The 18,808-nt window shown below is 35.8% G+C and overlaps 1 protein-coding gene across 3 annotated transcripts; it reads right to left on the bottom strand.

Annotated features, from left to right (window-relative positions):
* Positions 1–601: 601 nt before the first annotated feature.
* rassf7b (Ras association domain family member 7b) lies at positions 602–16,990 on the bottom strand. Of its 3 annotated transcripts, none has more exons than XM_047801233.1 (6): positions 16,976–16,990; positions 6,581–6,727; positions 5,370–6,253; positions 3,273–3,429; positions 1,575–1,682; positions 602–902 (listed from the first exon to the last, which is right to left on the bottom strand). In XM_047801233.1, the coding sequence occupies exons 2-6, from the start codon at positions 6,681–6,683 to the stop codon at positions 871–873; spliced, it is 1,284 nt and encodes a 427-aa protein (XP_047657189.1). In that variant the 5' UTR covers positions 6,684–6,727; positions 16,976–16,990; the 3' UTR covers positions 602–870. The 3 variants fall into 3 exon arrangements, with proteins under 3 accessions (XP_047657189.1, XP_026992713.1, XP_026992714.1); XM_027136912.2 differs by lacking the exon at positions 16,976–16,990 and adding an exon at positions 14,362–14,628; XM_027136913.2 differs by lacking the exon at positions 16,976–16,990 and adding an exon at positions 14,362–14,628 and having other exon boundaries at positions 6,581–6,724.
* Between the last annotated feature and the right edge of the window lie 1,818 nt (positions 16,991–18,808).

Below are 18,808 nucleotides of genomic sequence, written 5' to 3'. Positions count from 1 at the left end.
GTCGGGGTTCGAATCCCGCCTCCACTTTGTGTGTGTGTGGAGTTTGCATGTTCTCCCCGTGCTTCGGGGGTTTCCTCCGGGTACTCTGGTTTCCTCCCCCGGTCCAAAGACATGCATGGTAGGTTGATTGGCATCTCTAGAAAATTGTCCGTTGTGTGTGTGCGCGCGTGCCCTGTGCTGTGTTGGCACTCCGTCCAGGGTGTATCCTGCCTTGATGCCTGATGACGCCTGAGATAGGCACAGGCTCCCCATGACCCGAGGTAGTTAGGATAAGTGGTAGAAAATGAATGAATGAATTATCACTGCTGTAAGTGGAAAGGGGGACTAACTTGTCCAACTGATAATCCACAACATGGTAAGAAACTGTTAAAAAGCATGATGTGTTGTTCATTGATAAATAGAAAAATGGGACATTTAGCAAATTGCTGTTGTGTATGAATAGAAATATTTTTTGGCTGTGACTAGAAATAAATCAGCTTATCTTACAGTATTTTAGAGTTGCATGTGTATATATAGTCTCTAAACGGATTTTATTACCACATAACATGTTTTGGGTTTGGGGTTGTCTTTAGGCAAAGAAACAAAGTAAAGTACATTCCAGACCATTTGTATCAGTTGTTTAATAATGCAAGTTGTTTATATATGTCTTTAGAAATTATGAACGAAATACATACTTTTAGAAAATACACTGAACAGGTCTTGGGCTATTTAATAATTACAAAGATAACAATATTTACATAGTGTGCTTCCATGTAGCGTTTTCAAAAAAAAAAAAAAGATTTAAAATACATACTGTATACTTAATTATAAAAATTATACAATATAGACAGAGAATAAAGTGACTAGATCCTCAGGCTTGTAATCCCATCTTTATCTCCATGACACCTCTCTCGATTGCAGGACTGAAAAGACACAAAAAAGGATTGAGCTTTCTACTGAGATGGAAGATTTCTAGTATTCCTGTTTCGTTTCACCAAAAGTTAGCACCTGGGCTTCAGCCTATTTTATAATTAAAACTGACTGATTAGCTTAGCGAGGGGTCAGGCTCCAGTCCCGGAAGGCATTGGAACTATTACCTTTTTTTTTTTTTAAACATGTATAATAACATAAATGTTGCCTTTGTAAGTAGTTTAATAGTTGCCCAAAATGGTGGAATACTGAATGTTGCAGGACTGTAAATCTTATATGTTGGAAAAGACAGAAACAATTTATGTGCAAAAGTAAAAAAGAAAACAAAAGTGTCAGCGATCAACTTTCACCAGGTCGATTTAGTTTGGTACAAATCACATAAACCACAGGACTACACATCGTCCCATTATCAAAATATTATCAGATATATTTCATACAGTTGTCAGAATTCTAAAGATATAAAATTTAATATTTGTTCTCAAGCAGTAAATCCAAGAAAGTGAAGGGAAGTGAAAGCCCACCGAAGGGAAAAGAGAAGCCGAGAAAAGCACAGCAAGGAGAGTTATAAGTCTGAGAAGCAGGAAGAGGAAGGCTTGGAAAGGCAGAGCAGGCAGTGCTGAGAAGCATCACCAATTCAGTGATTGTCTCATTTCACACATACACACCCTCTGGATGGAGGCTGGACACCAGTGGGTTTTGCAGACTGCGAGGGTTTCCCAGGATCTGCTTGGCAGTTGTGCGAGGGTTAAACTCTAACACTGAGTGATTTGAATCTGTAAGACAAATAAAGCAAGAGATTGTTCATTTTTAACTTATGCATTTTCAACAAAATGGAAGTAATCTGCATCACATTTGTTGTGAAGCATATGACAGTTGTTATAATACATTACTATACACTAAAGCTAAAAGAAATTCATGTGTTGAGTTGACATAACACCTAAACCAGACAAGTAATCTCTACCTTTGTGTTTATGAGCTCACTAACATTTTTTTTTAATAATGCAAGTCTTGACAGTGATGTTTGTCTGTTTTGGTGCCAAAATAACCATTTGGCTGTTAAGTGATTTTCATCTACTTCTATATCTCTGTGCTTGATGTCTACCGGTAAACTAGCCGGACTGGAATATTGTAATAACATATAAACGAATGACAATTTGATACTTGTGTGGGACTGAATAGAGTCCCCGCCATTTTCTGATCGAAATCTGATCAATCCCACTCGCTCCTCTAGTTCCACACTTTGAGAAAATGAATACACTATATAGCCAAAAATATATGGACACCTAACCAATCCCACCCATACTTTTGTTTAACATCTCTTTCCCTATTTTCCTGTCCACCATTGCTGCTATAATAACCTCTACTCCTCTTGGGAAGGGGGTGTTTTCACTCAATTTTAGAAGGTGGCTGTGGGGATTTAACATCATTCAGCCGTAATAGCATTATTGAGCACAGACACTGATGTCAAACGACAAGACCTGAACCGCATTTGGCTTTCTAGTTGATCCCATAGGTGTTTAGTGGGGTTGAGGTCTGGGTTGTGAGCAGGACACTAGAGTTCTTCAACACTAGTTTTGGTAAACAACGTCTTCATGGACCTCTCCTTTTTCACGATAGCTCCAGAAAAGTGGGATTTTTTAATGCTACAGTGTCAGACATGTCAGACAGGTCAAATTTATTACAGTTTTGTGAGAAGACACAAATATTGGTCTGATGATCAAGACATATGATGATCTCATACATTTGGACATATTGTGTAATTTATACAACAGTGACACTAAATAAGATAAAACTAATCTATAACTGAAAAGGAATTACACATTACACAGCACCAAGCCAATCTGCTACACTCCCATGTTAATCAACATGTTTTTTCATGTATCCAGAATGTTGCAACCTTTTATCAATATTCAAATGCACATAGATAGCTTTAGCACTAACTACATCATTGTATCATGAGAAGGTCACAATTCTTGATCAGAATTCTTCAACAAAATTCTTGATCTTTCTTTTTTCTAAAATGCTGAACTTGATTGGAAACCTAACTGAAATGATCAGATGATAAACCGGTGACTTTTGCATGAGGCACAGAGTAAAGTCATTGGCCGGATGAGAGAAGACATAATATTTGTACTTTATTTGTGTTAATAAAAATGTTAGGATTAAAAGTCTGTTGTTTTTGTTTTGTTTTGTTTTGTTTTTAGGGAAATTGAATTATGTGAGTACAAGTATTGACTTTCAATTATTCCAAATAATCCAACCAGAGGAGTAGAGTAATCGACCAATATACTTAAATATAGTAACAAAGTACAATTAACATCAAGTATCATTTAGATCAGGAATAATTGTCTTATTTAATTTACCTTCATCGCTCTGCCCATCAGGCATAAGGTAAGCAAGTTCTGGATCATCAGCTGGGACACTGAGCTGAGGTGCAGGACCTCCTGCCTGCTGGATGAACTGCTGGAGATTACACTGACGTAGCTCCTTATTTAGTTCATCCAGCTCTCTGCTTTTTGCCTGCAAACAGATCAGAGTTTATTACTTTTTATTTTCTAATAACTCTAATGCTTCTCTAATAACTCTTAATACTTTTTAATTTGAGAATTTCATTCATTTTCTATAACACTTATCCCGCACAAGGTCATGAGAAGCCTGAAGCTTATCCCACAGGATTGGGATGGTACCAATCTATCTCATGGCACAATCACACACACACACACACACACACACACACACACACACACACACACACACAATGGACAATTTAGAGATGAGCCTACAGCACATGTCTTAACTAAGAATACATGTCTTTGGAGAAAACTACTGTAAAGAATATATATATATATATATATATATATATATATATATATATATATATATATATATATATATATATATATATATATATATATATATATATATGAAATTAAATGAAACTCTATGCAAATGCCACCCAGGGCAGAAGTGGAAAGTAAACCCTGTCCCTGGAGATGCAAGGTAAATGAATAAATAGTATTTTGTCACAATATTTTTAATTAGGGCACAGAAAAGAACTGTATATGCTACATACTCCTTCGTACCTCTTGTTTCATAAGTGTTACTTAATCTTTATTTGAAACCACTATTTCCTGAACCTCGGTGCAGTGTTCCTGTTCGCCCGCTGAGGTGACCTTGAATTGATCACTTTATAAACTAGCCACAGGGAGGCAGCAATAATTCAAGCGTTTAAACAGACACAACTTTAACTATTTTATTTCAAGTTCCTACAATTTATTACTTTTAGTTTCAAAATATCTAAAAAGTCTACACTGATTCTGCCTCTGCCTTCCTTTTTTTGGCTTCGTAAGCACTCTATTACACTTCCTCTCGTTTGTCACGACAAAAAATATGCTATTCTTAACGGGGTAGGCTTCCTGGATTTTGTGTTACCATTCCTTGAGGTTTAATTGTTAGACTGTTAGTGTTACTATATTATTAATAACACTGCCACACAGTTCAACTCGGAACCTGTGACCAGGTGTAAACATTTCACTAAAAAGAATCTGTTCAAACAAAGTTTTAAATACAAGTCAGATGACGTGTGTTTCAACAGAAAATCTAAGATATGTGGAGCTAAGCCTGGACCGAGGTTTCTATCTACTGGTTCTTCTCAGATTTAGCTAGAGAACAGCTATGATTAATGGAATTCACTTAAAAACAAAGCCTTAAATCTACACACTCGTATCCTTCACCTTATGCGAACACTTCCATGTATTTTAGAGTTATGGCCAAGGATGAGTCCTGCCTTTGAGGACAATAGCACATTATTCTACCCTTAGAAAATTAAGAAGCTGTTGACGAAGCTGTGATGAAAGATGGATTTAACTGCACCTTTTAGGTGTAGTTGCCCTGAGGTAAATTTAGCTTAGTAAATCAGGTTTACATCATCTTCTTTGGGTAACGTTACCTCACTGTCACTTTTCTCTGCTTTGATGCACGATTGTTGGAAAAAATAAAAAAACAATGAACTTTGCCTTAATTTAACCAGTTGGAAAGAGGCAGTGGTGACAAGCCTGGGCAACTGTTCAACAGGAAAGTGCTTTTACTTGGCTTCTACAAGTGCTTTTTCCTCTGCATAGTTTAGCTATGGTGTGTGTTGTATGTTACAGTGTATAAATGTGCACCATGACACAGGTTATGGTCACCTTAGCCATGCATACTGTAGCAGTGTAACACAATATAACCAGCATAACTAGTTCACAATTCTGTCATAGTATACTAGTATCATCTTTCATAGAGAAAACTAGCTGGAAAATGTAGTGTGTAATTATTGATTTGAAAATAGGGCCTAGGGTCTGCTAATTTCAATCTTCACAAAGTCACCATCCCCAGATATGAGGATTGTAGTAAAAAAATGTAAAATTCTAGTTGGATAAATTTTCCCACCATTTTCTAAGACCTGAATAAGATTATATTACCTGCAGCAGTTCCTCTGCCATCTTGAGATCCTTTTCTGTCTCCAGAACAGAAGAGTTCAGTTCATATTCCTGATGCTGCACCATGTCTAGCTGTTCCCTGATCTGTCCCAGAGAATGCTCCACGTTAGCTTGTGTGTGATGCATGCCATTTTTCCTGTTCTCTTGTAGCTGGACTTCATGCTCAAGTCTCCCGGTCTGGGTTTCTGTTTCATGAATCCTCCGATTGTGCTCATCTATAGCTATATTGAACTCTCTTAATTGTTTGAGTATGGTTTGTTCTTTTTGAACCTCAACGTGATACTCAGACTCCCAGTACTCCCCGTGAGCCAGTTCTGCCTCGTTTTGTCTAAATTTGTCTTCAAGATAGTTTATCTCCTCTATAAGGTCTGGGGAAAAGCTTGGAGGTGAAGGTTGCTCCAAAACCCAGACCTGCTTGTCCAGAGCTTCCAAGTGGGCCTGGAGATCCTGCAGTCTGCTTTGCTGCTGAAGAATCTGCCGGAAGACCTCTTCTTTGGATGGGCCGGATTGGGCATGAGATGATCCAGGAGGACCATAGGGCACTCGTAGCTCTGGAGAGTCCTTTGGAACATTTTGAGGTTGCTTAACAAAAGCTTGTGAAGAGGTAGATGGCCCCAGGTTGAAGCTGTGAGCCTTCTTGGGTACTTTACTCTTCGGAAGTTCTGGTTCCAGAAGTTTTGGCAAGGAAGGCACTCGGTCCAAGTCAGAGCCCTCACTGCTGGTGGGTCCAGTGCGCCGCAGGATAAACTGTACTTCACTGCTCAACTGGCCCAGCTTGGCCAGGGCTTCTAGTGGACGCTCATTAGCAACAAGCTGGCGTTCTTTGTCCCTCAGCTTCTGGACAAGGACAAAACGACCTGTTTGCCCTGAAACATAGTTTAATTTTATAGATGTTAGACAAATGCTCTTCAGTAGATCTGGTTAGCTTATATTTAGCTTTTATTTTATTTTTTTCCAGTCTAGAAATTAGCTCCTCCCCTTAGCCAGGAAAGAGACAAGCAGCTTTTATGTGTTTTGTTCAAAGCCAACTCACATTTTATACATAAGCAAGGGGTTGGGTTCTATAATTACATACAGCTCCTTTAGACCTCATCTGCTAAACTATATGCTTGGCATCTGTTCTGGCTCAGTTCTTCTGTGGATTTATTTCTATATATTTTATTTACCAAAATCTGTTGTTGTTTAATAAATACCTATTGCCTGAGCAAGAGCGATGACCACATCCTGGCAGGACGTTTCTTCGGACAGGCCGCAGACGACCCGCTGCACTCCATCCACCCACACCTTTAGCTCCATCTCTGTGTATGAGCTTCATGCAGCAACTTATTTTACATGGCCTGCTGAAGAAAGGGGACACTTTTAAGGAAATGTTTTTTATTTTATGTAGTGCATATAACAATGGACATTTTCACAAAGCAGATTTACAGGAATGATAAAGTTCGGGAAAAGAAATGACAACATTTGAAATGTAAATTTATATTTATGCCTAATTGCAAACACTATTAAAAGTCCAAGTACCAGAGACAGTAAGCTTAATATTGATAATTAAGATAATTAATATTGACCAAACAATGTTGAAGTCTGTTAAGATGTTATATATCAGGTAATCAGTGTTATAGGAACTTTGTGAAAAGGACAGCAATGTGAAGAGATCTGTGTAATTCGGTATGACACTTTTCCTAAATTTCTCAACAGTTAAAATATTTTATTACAATTATATATATTTTTTTACTTAATATAAGAGTTACCCATGTTAATTCCTTTTGTGAGCATTTTTTACTGCAGAAGTGAGAATCAAGATATTAATGCACAGAGGACAGTTGTAGCACTGAGTGCACATGTACTGTATGTAAACATCTGCATGCAATAAAACATACAGTGAGTCAAAAGCTACGAGACCACCAGTGAAAACTAGTCCTCTGTTTTTTATTATTTTCTAGTTCAAAACAATATCCTTCAATGCAAATTGTATTCCCAGCAACTCCAGTGAGTCAACAGTAGAATCTTACATTTTATATTTACATATAGTATGTATTTGAATAAATTCAACAAATCTATTGAAATGTATTCATTTGAGTGTTTAATATTTTACAAATTTGTGAAAATTAAAGTAGTGTCCTACAATTTTGATTTCTCTGCAATTTAAAAAATAACATTTCTAAAGCATTTACAGTTTGGAGATTTTACAGATTTATATTGCAGCCTTAAACCTGTGTTTAGATACAATAATTAGTCATTTTTAGTAGAAACCTAAGAAACACGTATACACTATACGGTCTTTTGCAACCACTCCATCCATCAACGGACGGGGTTTATTGTAGGGCCACAGCCGAGCAGATATTATATAAGAGGTGGGTCATTCTCAGTACAACAGTGAGGCATATCAGTGTGTGTGTGGTATTCATATTGTGTACACAATTCAAAACTTCAGCTCAAGAGTTTATATTAAACATCCTATAACCTCTAATAGTAAACTTTTCTTGACCCAGCAGTGACATCAACGCTACTGTGCCTGATATGTTGTGTTTGTACATGACATAATTGTTAAAAAAAAAATAATGATTTGGTCTCTGTATTTCAAATACTGTGTTTTTATTTCACTAAAATGACCTGAACATTGTTATTTTTAATTTTGTCTGCATAAAGAGGCCTAAAACAGTACATAAGTGTGATATATTCACAGAGTGGATCAAGGTGTTGGTGGTTATGTGCAGTAGTGAAATGGACAAAAGCCATAATTAGATTCGATTATTTTGTAAGCAGATATCAAATGATAAGTGCTGCAGTTAGAATAAAATCTTAAAAATGCAGGTTTCTCTTTCATTTTTGTGGGGAAACAAAATGCTATCTTTTTTATAATAGTCTAGAAATCTAACTGAAGGGTTTTCCCATTCAAGTTCATTACTTTAAAGAAATAGATGCCTTTTTCGGTTCAATTGTCTGTCTGATATTTGGCTTATTTTTTCACGTGGACTTTTTTGAAGTTAGCTATCTAATTGTATGATTGTAGAGCAGAAAATAAAAGGCAATTCTAGCTGTTATTACACCATATTAGATATGGATTAATATGCATGTTGTGTAAGCTACAGTACATAGGGGTACATTTAGTGTCATATTCAGATATTTCACGTATGTTTTAATATGACTTTAAAAGGAAAACCGTCATATTCAGAGTTTTATCTGAACACAAAGTTTCTGTCACTGAAACATTAGGGGCTGTCCCTAAAGTGCAGTAAAGAAAAGTGTTCATTTATACTGCTTACAATAAGATCCTACTAAATATGAGTTATCATATGATATACTCTGATGTGCATCAGCATTAATGTATTCAATGTTAGAGACTTAAGCACTTATGTACGTCGCTCTGGATAAGGGCGTCTGCCAAATGCTGTAAATGTAAATGTAAATGTAAATGATGTCACTCTAAACAGCTAAAGCCAAAGTGATTAACAGAATTTTTCAGTTGTTAAAGATCACCTCATATTATTACATCAGTAGCTCGACAACTATTTCTCCAACAACATAGAAAAAGGCTAGGTTAATCAGGCACTATATAATGTATGTGAGTGGCTGGGTAGTTGCTATTATATCATTAATTGCCAGCTACTACCTTGACAACATGATCATTTAATAGCTGCTGTATTGTATTATAGCAGCTGTGCTTTAAGTGATTGGAGAAGATGTTGATGAATGTCAAGGTGTATATACAGACAGGCCCAGTGTGGGTTTAAGCCCAGGGGCTCCCAACACCCTATTCACACACACACACACACACACACACACACACACACACACACACACACACACACACACACACACACACACCCGACTACGTGATAAGAATCTAAGTCTGTGTATGTAACCTATAGTCATGTGCTCACACATTGGCGCTGGCATTCCGGTGTGAATCCATTAAGGAATGCTGCATTACAAGTTTAAGAGTAAGAATGACACTAGGACATGGTAGCACCTAGATTTGTCATGATACGAAAGAGAAAACTTGTTGATGTTGTTACTGTCAAAACTATGACTATATATTTTATATCCTGGTGCCTTAAAATGAAATGCTTATGTATTACGTACATTATGTAGATTGTGTGAAATGTGAAGATCAGAAGAACTCCAGAAGAACATGTACGTAAATGCTTACAGTTTTGCAAATTCAGTGAACAACCTCACAGAAAACTAACTGTGGGGAAATTGATTATCGATCTGTTCCCAGTGTCCCAAAGTCTGACGTAAGCGTACTGTTATCTGTTATCAGGCATTTGAAGCAAGGCCAAAATAATAATATACTGAATATAGTATAGAATATTGCAGTAGAAGTGGAAATTGCAGTTTGGGAATGATTTCTGAGATATTACATACAATGTAGAGATGAGAAGGTTTTAGAAAAGATGTTATCATAAATCATAAAAAAATCACTTCATTATTTATTTATTTTAGGTCCATCAACTCACTGAGTTCTCGATTGTAAACTATGGCATTAAAGCAAAGGTCTGCCTCTAGGCCCTGATAAACCAGCCAGCCATAAACTTCGGTCTTTATCATCGGATCAGATGTTCATGCTCTAGGGGCAGAGTCGACCCTCAGGGCATTGTTTACATATGCACAGGTAAAGACCTGTGCTGCTGAAGTCACATCTTACTGCATTGATTGTGCATTGTTAATTTTCTCCAGCTTACAAGACCGACGTGGAGGAGGAGCACATTTTGCTTCAGCTCAGTGTCTGACTCAGACTACATGCCCAAGGCAATCATTAACCAGTGCTAACATCTAAAAAGAATCCAAAGGGTACTGGTGTTATTTCAACATCAAGCCATGATCTCCTTTGCTAAAACCTGAAAAACATTTCATGCCATGTTATTGCAGGTTTGGATGAAGATAGCTTCAATGACACTCACTTCAGCTTCAATTTTTTTCATGTTCTCCTGAAGTATAAGCCTTTTAATGATCAGTTATCAGCTATGAGCTTAACCACAGAACGATTAACACCTTAGTAATGGTTCAGATGTGGGTTGTACAAATAAAACAGCATATCATAATACGATCCCTACAAGCCTGTATTATCTCTGAGCTAATCCAGTCGTGGCAAAATAGTCCAAAGCCCCATATTATGGGATTTAACCCCTAGTACAAAACAAGAAAACAGTTTCTTTGTTTTTGATCAAATTCTATCAGCAGCACCAATTTCTTTTTTACCTTTGAAACATAAATGTACAGTAGGTAGAATTTTAAAACTTGTTATTAGAATAAAGCATTATCAGGTTCAAGTAAAGGAACAACTATGCTACTTTGAGATTACTAAATGTCACTGCATCAAATGACTGCATGGTGATTACTGAGCGATAACCTCAAAGAAAACATATGGCACATTTCCTTTAATGAAAAAAAGCACAGAAAACCAGTTTCCCTGAAACTCACTTAGATCAGAAGCCTAAGGGCAGGTGCTGAGGAGGTCAGTAAATATTTGTGCAAATCTGTAATTATCCTGTATCCTGTACTGCTCTAGTGTTCGAGAGTTGGTTAAAAGTAAAGAAACACTCCTTTATTAAGACTCATTTCACACCTCAGATCTACATTATCTGAACCTCTTTGCCGTTAATGTTCCTTGTTCAATTTTTACACAGTTTTTGGCAGATTTCAACATTTTCCTCAGGCATCTTTTCCATTACAAGTCCATGTTTGTTTACATGGTAAACAGGTTGTCTGTTGTTTTCAAGAAACAAGAAACGCCAAAATTCTTGATAAAGTTAAATGCCCATAATCTACACTTGTGGCAAGTAGAGATTAGTTTGAAAATGTATTTCTATAATGATATTTTTTGATAACATTTTTGATGATATTTGTGTAGTAATGAAATTCATATCAAATAGGATAGGCTGTGAGATATCTTCCTCGGCTGATGTTTAACCAGACCAGCTGGAAAAAGTGAGAATGGAAATGCAAACATAGAATTCACCTGTTTAAGATCTGTGAAAATATAGTCTTAGGGTCGAGTATTTCGCAGAATATAATCTCTTGTTTTACTAAACTGATCGATGATTAACTTATTCAAAATGATTTATCATCAGCTGTTAGAAAGGCATTTATTTATTTGTTTGTTTATTTGTTTGTTTGGAATTCCGACACTAACCATTTTTTTAAATTAAAAAACAACTAAAAACTATAAAGGCAAATTTCTATTAAACGATTTTTTGTTTGCTTTTTTATTTGCAGTTTTTATTTAGAATAATTGACATTTTAAAAACCTTTTTTGTACCTTTTTATGAAAAGAAAAAAATATTGAACTCTAATGCTAACAATTTTATAGCAATAGGATTTTATTAACCATTTATCAAGGTTGCCTGTAAAAGAACCATCTTTTTACCATTTAAGTTTGAATCAATGATCCATCAATATATACAGTATATATAACATTCCCAATGTAGCAGTGAACAAGTCATCGGTGAATTAATTCATGTTCTTCTCTGATCATTGGAGACCTTATTACGGTTTCGTTAGTGCACACACCACTGATCTGTGTGAAATTACACACCCATTCCCGGCTCTGCGATACTGCACTAGATTACTGTCTGCCGAACATCTATCACAAAAGAGTCATCTGTTCTCCGAGCTCCTCTTTCAACCACTCAGAGATAGCATCAGCAGGATGAAAGCAGAGGGACAGAGAAACTAGCGCAGGTGTATAGACCCCATATGGGAAACTGGCGACATCAAAGGTCCAGGTGTGCCTGCATTTGTGAGGAGTAAAAGAGTAACCATAGTGTGTGTTTGTGTGTGTGTGTGTGTGTGTGTGTGTGTGTGTGTGTGTGTGTGTGTGTGTGTGTGTGTGTGTGTGTGTGTGTGTGTGTGTGTGTGGCAGCTAAGGTGAAATGCATTCTTTAATTCAATAGATGTGGCGTTTATTTTTTTACTGTGTGTACTTTTATGTTCCCTTGTTTTCCCATCAACATTGAAATTTGATCAGTCCCCAGAAGGATACATGCCAGTGTAAATAGTAAGAAATAAAGGGAAAACAGAAGATGCTGGTTTTCTTCTTTCATATGAATAATTTTTTTGTCAGATACCACAGATACCATACCTAATGAAATACAGAGAGAAAGTGAGTATGTTTTAATTGTTTGACAACTGTCAGTGAATAGAGTGAGAATATCCGAGACATCCGGCAGGCTAGTCCTTTTTTTTCCACAATGTGGACTGTCTGTATAATGATACTATGAATAAACCAGAGAGTACATTCCAGAGAGTACATGAACCGGTCAGAACCAGGTTCTCACATAGGCATTGAGTTTCGCATGTCTAGTTAATGGGCTAAACGCATTCTCAAGGCCAGCATATCTAAGCCTTCCTTATTGTGTACAAAGGGAGGAGTGTACTTTCCCATTCGCACCAAGCATGGAACTAAAGAATGATTGAAAACTGAACACTAAACTGATGGCATGCAGTATTTCAGGTGAATCAAGCTCTGTTTCTCTGTCCAAAAACTCCAAAGTGCTATTTAAAAAAAAAAAACCCACACACACATCTAAACAGAGTACAGTATGTGAGTCTATATTTCATGTAATGCCTGCATTTGAATTCTATTAGATATTATTTGAATGATTGATCTGAGACACCTTAGAACTTTTAAGTCAGGCATTTTCCATACTACTCACAGCAATGTTGTTTCACTGTTTAAAATAAATTTGCCTTTGAGATACAAACACCTGATCTGTTTACCCCTCTCTGTAAATAACCTCCCAGCGTTGGACCTTGTATGACACCATACAATATCATTACAAGGATCTGATCACAAGGGATCTGAAATGCACCATTTACCAACAAGAAGTTACCATTCTTTCCATTATCGCATCGTATCTACTGTAAAGTTGATAAAGTGTTATGCTTCAACCTTTTGTGCGGGTGGAGGCGGAAAGCAAACACACACGAGATCTTTATGAAGTGGAATAGACGTGACCGGATAGTTTCGTTTGCATAGCCAAATGAACCGTCATCACATATGAGGGACTGGAGTTTAAAAAAAGCCAGCAAGGTGAATCATCACAACTTCCTGGATGACCTCATGTTTAACCCTTTGCGCTCTTATAGCTTAACTACCCTGAAGGCCTATTATCCAGTAACTACAAGAAGGACAAATATAAAATATACATTATAGTAATGCTACATTTACAGTATTAACATTATTATCCTAGCTCATAGAAGCTTGAATGTTTAATAGAGTAATAGAAATAGCTTAAGTATTTCAATTTAAACATATAAAAAACAAGCTTGTTACATACTTATTGTTTATAAAAAAAAATGTTCTCAGTCATAAAAGAAGTGTTTCATGTTATGGACAAAATTCTTTCCCTATTTATCCCGGTTTATGAGCAGCTCAAACTGTCTTACTATAGAGTAATAAAAGCCAGCCCTAAAGTGTCATACTCCAGTAGATCATTTAGTTATTACTTATTATATATATATATATATATATATATATATATATATATATATATATATATATATATATATATATATATATATATATATATATATATATATATATATATATATCAAAAAGACAGATTGTTATGTCACACTAACGCAGGAGAATAAACAATGTAATATTTAAAAGTAATATATTATAGAGCTTTTCAAGAGCTACAAAGGTCAATGGTGCTGTAAACAACAGTCTGAGGAGATAAATTATTACTTTTCTTGCAACAGGTCAGCCTTTTAATCACATAGTAATACCTACTGATTAGAATTAGAAGCCTATAATCTTCATGATGACATGACAAACCTACAGTCAAGACATATCTTTTTCATCTGGTCTAGTATATGGCACACTTTCTCTTACCATTTGTATTTAGTCTCTGGTTAAAAGACTAGAGCAGACATGAATACTGGAACAAAATCAGGTACAGGTACTGACTGACCCTGTGGTGGAACTAGACAAACCTGCTGCACAGGAACAGAAGGCTATATTTACCTTAAAGCTGAAGCCTCTTTTCCGAGCGTCAGCTTTTCCGATCACCATTCTGATCAAAACCAAAGAAAGTATGAGTTGTCTTCAATACTGTTCCTTAGGTAAAGTAAAAGAAACCAATAATATCCAACAGGTGCGTTGCTGTTTTTTTACTAAATGTAGAGAGTGAGGCTGTCTACACATATAAAAGTGACTCTCTTTCTCCTTCTTTCCACTTCTAACTACTATCCAATGCTGGCACATACCATGGCTTTCCCATGCTCCTCCCCTCTAACAGGTAAGAGTTGCAAAAATGCACTTCCTATTTAATCTCTCTCTCTCACTCTGTCTCTATGTCTCTCGCCCTCTCCCTTTTGAATGTGACTCAAGCTTTGAAAAAAAAAAATACTATGGAAACCCGGTGTTGCTTACAAACAACAATACAAACCTATTACCTCCTATTAGCATTTTACAGAAATAAAACTAGATGTTGTTATGTTGATCCAGACCTACAGTCTCTCATGAAGGAAACTTAATGAAGCATGATTATATAGTATTTAAGGAATAGAATTAAACTAATACACTTTAATTAAATGTCACTATTATAGATTTTTTTTAGGTTTTTAAAACAACTTGTTCAAGGTAAAATATTCAACTTGACAGACAAAGACACAACATAGACATATAAAAGATACCGGCCTGAGGAAATCACCTCCGGAACAAGAGAAGGAACAATTTAGTACCTATTTTCTGAGAATGCTGTTTGACATCCTTCCCCTCTTTTATACAATAAAGTTCCTTTAACCCTCATTTGTTATTCCTTTCAATATATGCAGATTTATTTATTTATTTATTTATGGGCATTTACACACACTCAGTTTATAATAATAATAATAATAATAATAATAATAATAATAATAATAATAATAATAATAATAATAATAATAATAATACAATTTATTATTATTATTATTGTTGTTGTTGTTGTTGTTGTTGTTGTTGTTGTTTTTAGATGAATATATTTTTATTAGTAAAGAGAAATGCTCCAAAAAGCAATGTCTTAACACTTATATGCAAATGACTCCTTTGTTTTGTAAAAATAAATCGACATACAGTTTAAATGAGAATGACAAATTCATGTTGCACCCACACAATCTCACAACCAGATCAAGAACCAAGTCAAACCAAGAGTCTTTATTTAATTTTTATTTTTAAAATAAAACCATATATATCTGGTGCTGGTCCTCCAGGACCCTGATGCTACACAGAACTAAGAACAACCAACAAAGTACAAGATAAATCCTCTCATCAACCGCCCAAATTATAAAGCTGTGACATTCCAAACTATTTTGCAGCTTTTTGTGGATTTTGGTCACATGTTTAATATTATTGGATTTCTCTGCATTTACTAAGCCAAAGTCATCCTTACAACTGAGCCATGACATGAAAAACTATATGATTACTCTGCTGTGTACATCCTATCAACATGGCCACCTTTGAGATAACTCACTGTCTGTCCCTGATTTCCATTACACAGTGTTATCAGCTGTACTTCCTCTGATACCGACAATGGACCATCTTGTACATGTTAAACAAGCTGCAGTGACGGATTACATCATGTGCTTGGATTTAGGAGTCTAGGAAGATGTCCAGTGAGCACTGACTCACTAGATAAGGGTCTTATATATAACAACATGTCTTTTTTACATCTTCAGAAACTATAACCTAAAGTTGAATTAATGTTGAGCAAAGATTTATATATTTTTTGTTCTTGTTATGTTTTGTTTATTTGTGTTGTTTGAAGTCTGAAAATCAAACTAGTTGTATTTATGATAAAAGACAATGATGGATCACGATTAAAGAAGAGACCTAAATTATGAAGTTTGATAAAATGTGTGAACACAGTATTTAAAAAGATAGATATTTTTGATGTCTGTGCTGATAAATAAATTATGAAATTGATTTATTGGGTTCTGTGACTGGGTTCTGTTACTCTCTGTGAGAATGGGTCTAGTACATGAATAGAGTGTGTGACTTACGTTACATAATTATGCTATAATTATGTGGTTTAATAGACAGCGATGTCACACATATACCTATTACGTTTGTTACCAAGATTAGATTAGAACAATGAACATTTCAGGTGAAACATCAGATCAAATTTTCTGGGATTTCCTAACCTAGAAAAAAAGGTACTTGGACTCTGACCGCAGTAAAGTTACCTATTGTGACGTTGTAGTGATATGAACTACAGCACAGGTTTATGTAGTCAAAAAAAAAAAACTCTTCCTCTCTATTCAAGTCAGTTTCCGCTGCCACGGTTCACACGAACGGTTCACACGAACGGTTCACACGAATGGTTCCCACACTGAATTTTAGATTTTTCGATTTTTCCAAACAAATATTTAAAGTTTGAAGTACTTATTAAACTTATAAACATGTCCACCAATGACTATAAACAGCATGACTGAGATGGATCATTTAAAAAAATATTACAGTATTACAATTTAAGAGTTTTGTACCAAAAAAAGGTCAATTTTGTGAAGTCACAACCACAAACAGTAAACAGTGAGCACAAATCTAAATATGCCGTTAAGGAAAAACCAAAGAATCAACAGGACCTTGTGTATACACTCACCTGATCTACACTCTTGACATCAACGTGGCAAAATGGTGAAGACAGAGTGAGAAAAGACAAAGGAAGACAGACAGAGGGTAAAAATGGATCAGGGTGACTTAGCCAAGGCCTCAGCATTCAAGTGAAGAGGAGCTGCAGTTCTCCGTTGCCTTGGATACGGATGCTTTTTCAAGCAAATCAGCCAATGGGAAGCTGTCATGGTGGGACAGACAAAAGACCATGTGACAGGCTTTCAGCAGAAAAGGAGACATAGAGGGCAAGGATTACTGACTCAGAGGAACGCAGCTGAACTTTTCTTTTCCTTTGTCGTTCTCTCTCTCTCTGTCTCTCTCTCTTTCTTTCTCTCTCTCTCTCTTTCAGCTCAGAAATCACAACCTCCAGATTCAGCTAACATTACCATGTGGTTAATGAGCTTTATCCCTGAGCTTCACAATTCAAAAACGTTTTGTAATGTTGTCAGGTGAAATACTTAAAATTTATATGATTTTATAGCATAATATTAATTCATTTATTTTCCGTAAAGGTTTTATCCCAGACAGAGTCATGGTAGATCCAGGTGCTATCACATTAACACAGGATGTGAGGCAGGAATTCACCCTGAATGGGACACCAGTGTATGAACAGGGCAGCATTCACACATGCATGAGTTACTTTCAACATAACACACATAGGTGAAAGCAGAAGGAATTTCTCTGGAGCGTATCAGCTCTCGTGGTACCTGGGCAAGAAGATTCGTAGTCATAGTCATAGTACTTTTCTACAGGACAGTGTGGTAAGGTTTGGCAAATTACCCATGATCCATTTCTACCACCATGTAAGTCATGCAATACTATTAGCATATTAGTTGCCTACTAGTCAAGGGATGTGCAGCCAGATCTAACAATACTGCAGACCACTGATTCTCCCCTGACATCTTAGAATAGTCATGATTAATGTCAAACACCGTCCACTCCACAGTCTTCTTGGCAGCACTCACAGGCTGTTATTTTCAGATGATCGGGTTCTGGTCTTTTTCTGAAGCTGGATCTCTCATGTGTTTATACACAATTTGTGATGGCACTAAGTGGTGTGATTTAGCTCCATGAAAAAATTTGTAATGTAATGATTATTTGTTGTTTGCTTCTTGCTTGCTGTTGGCTGTGGAGAAGTTACCTTGATTTTGAGAAATTCATCATCATCATCATCATCATCATCTTATTATTATTATTATTATTATTATTATTATTATTATTATTATTATTATTATTATTATTATTATTATTATTATACATACACTGGCCCAATAAGAACTGTGAATCTACTGTGGTTCAAAAGTGAGTAGGTTCCTGCCTTGTTATAATATGTGCACTACTGCACTCTGCTGGAGGTCTTTGTACCATGCATATGGGTTGTTATGAACAATTAAAAACATAATAAAGCATTATTCACACATGTACAGATGAAATACATTTTTCACAATAATTTTTTTACAGCACTGCAGTGTTTTATATGGATATATATAAAATATATAGATTTTCTCTTTATGCATTATGCATATTTATTCAATATATAACTGTTTATATTTGCATTCTATGTATTATCATTATTTACAGTACCTGGTAAAGCATCTACATTATAAAATTGACTTTAAGAGCAGAAAAACTCCTCTGAATTCAGAGCAAGCAGTGTTCAACACAGCCAGTACATAACTAAATAACACTTATGTCTGACTCTATATATGGCTTTTAAAGGCTGTTTGGAAGTAAAATAAAATGAAATGAAAAGATTATTTAATGCTAGAATGGTTTCACATTGAACATTAGTGAAGGCCAGAAGAGCTGCAGCTCTGAGTGT

This window comes from Tachysurus fulvidraco, chromosome 1 (genome assembly GCF_022655615.1).
Source record: "Tachysurus fulvidraco isolate hzauxx_2018 chromosome 1, HZAU_PFXX_2.0, whole genome shotgun sequence".
Lineage (NCBI taxonomy): Eukaryota > Metazoa > Chordata > Actinopteri > Siluriformes > Bagridae > Tachysurus > Tachysurus fulvidraco.
The sequence above is the reverse complement of the archived record's forward strand: the minus strand, read 5'-3'. Positions and strand labels throughout refer to the sequence as shown.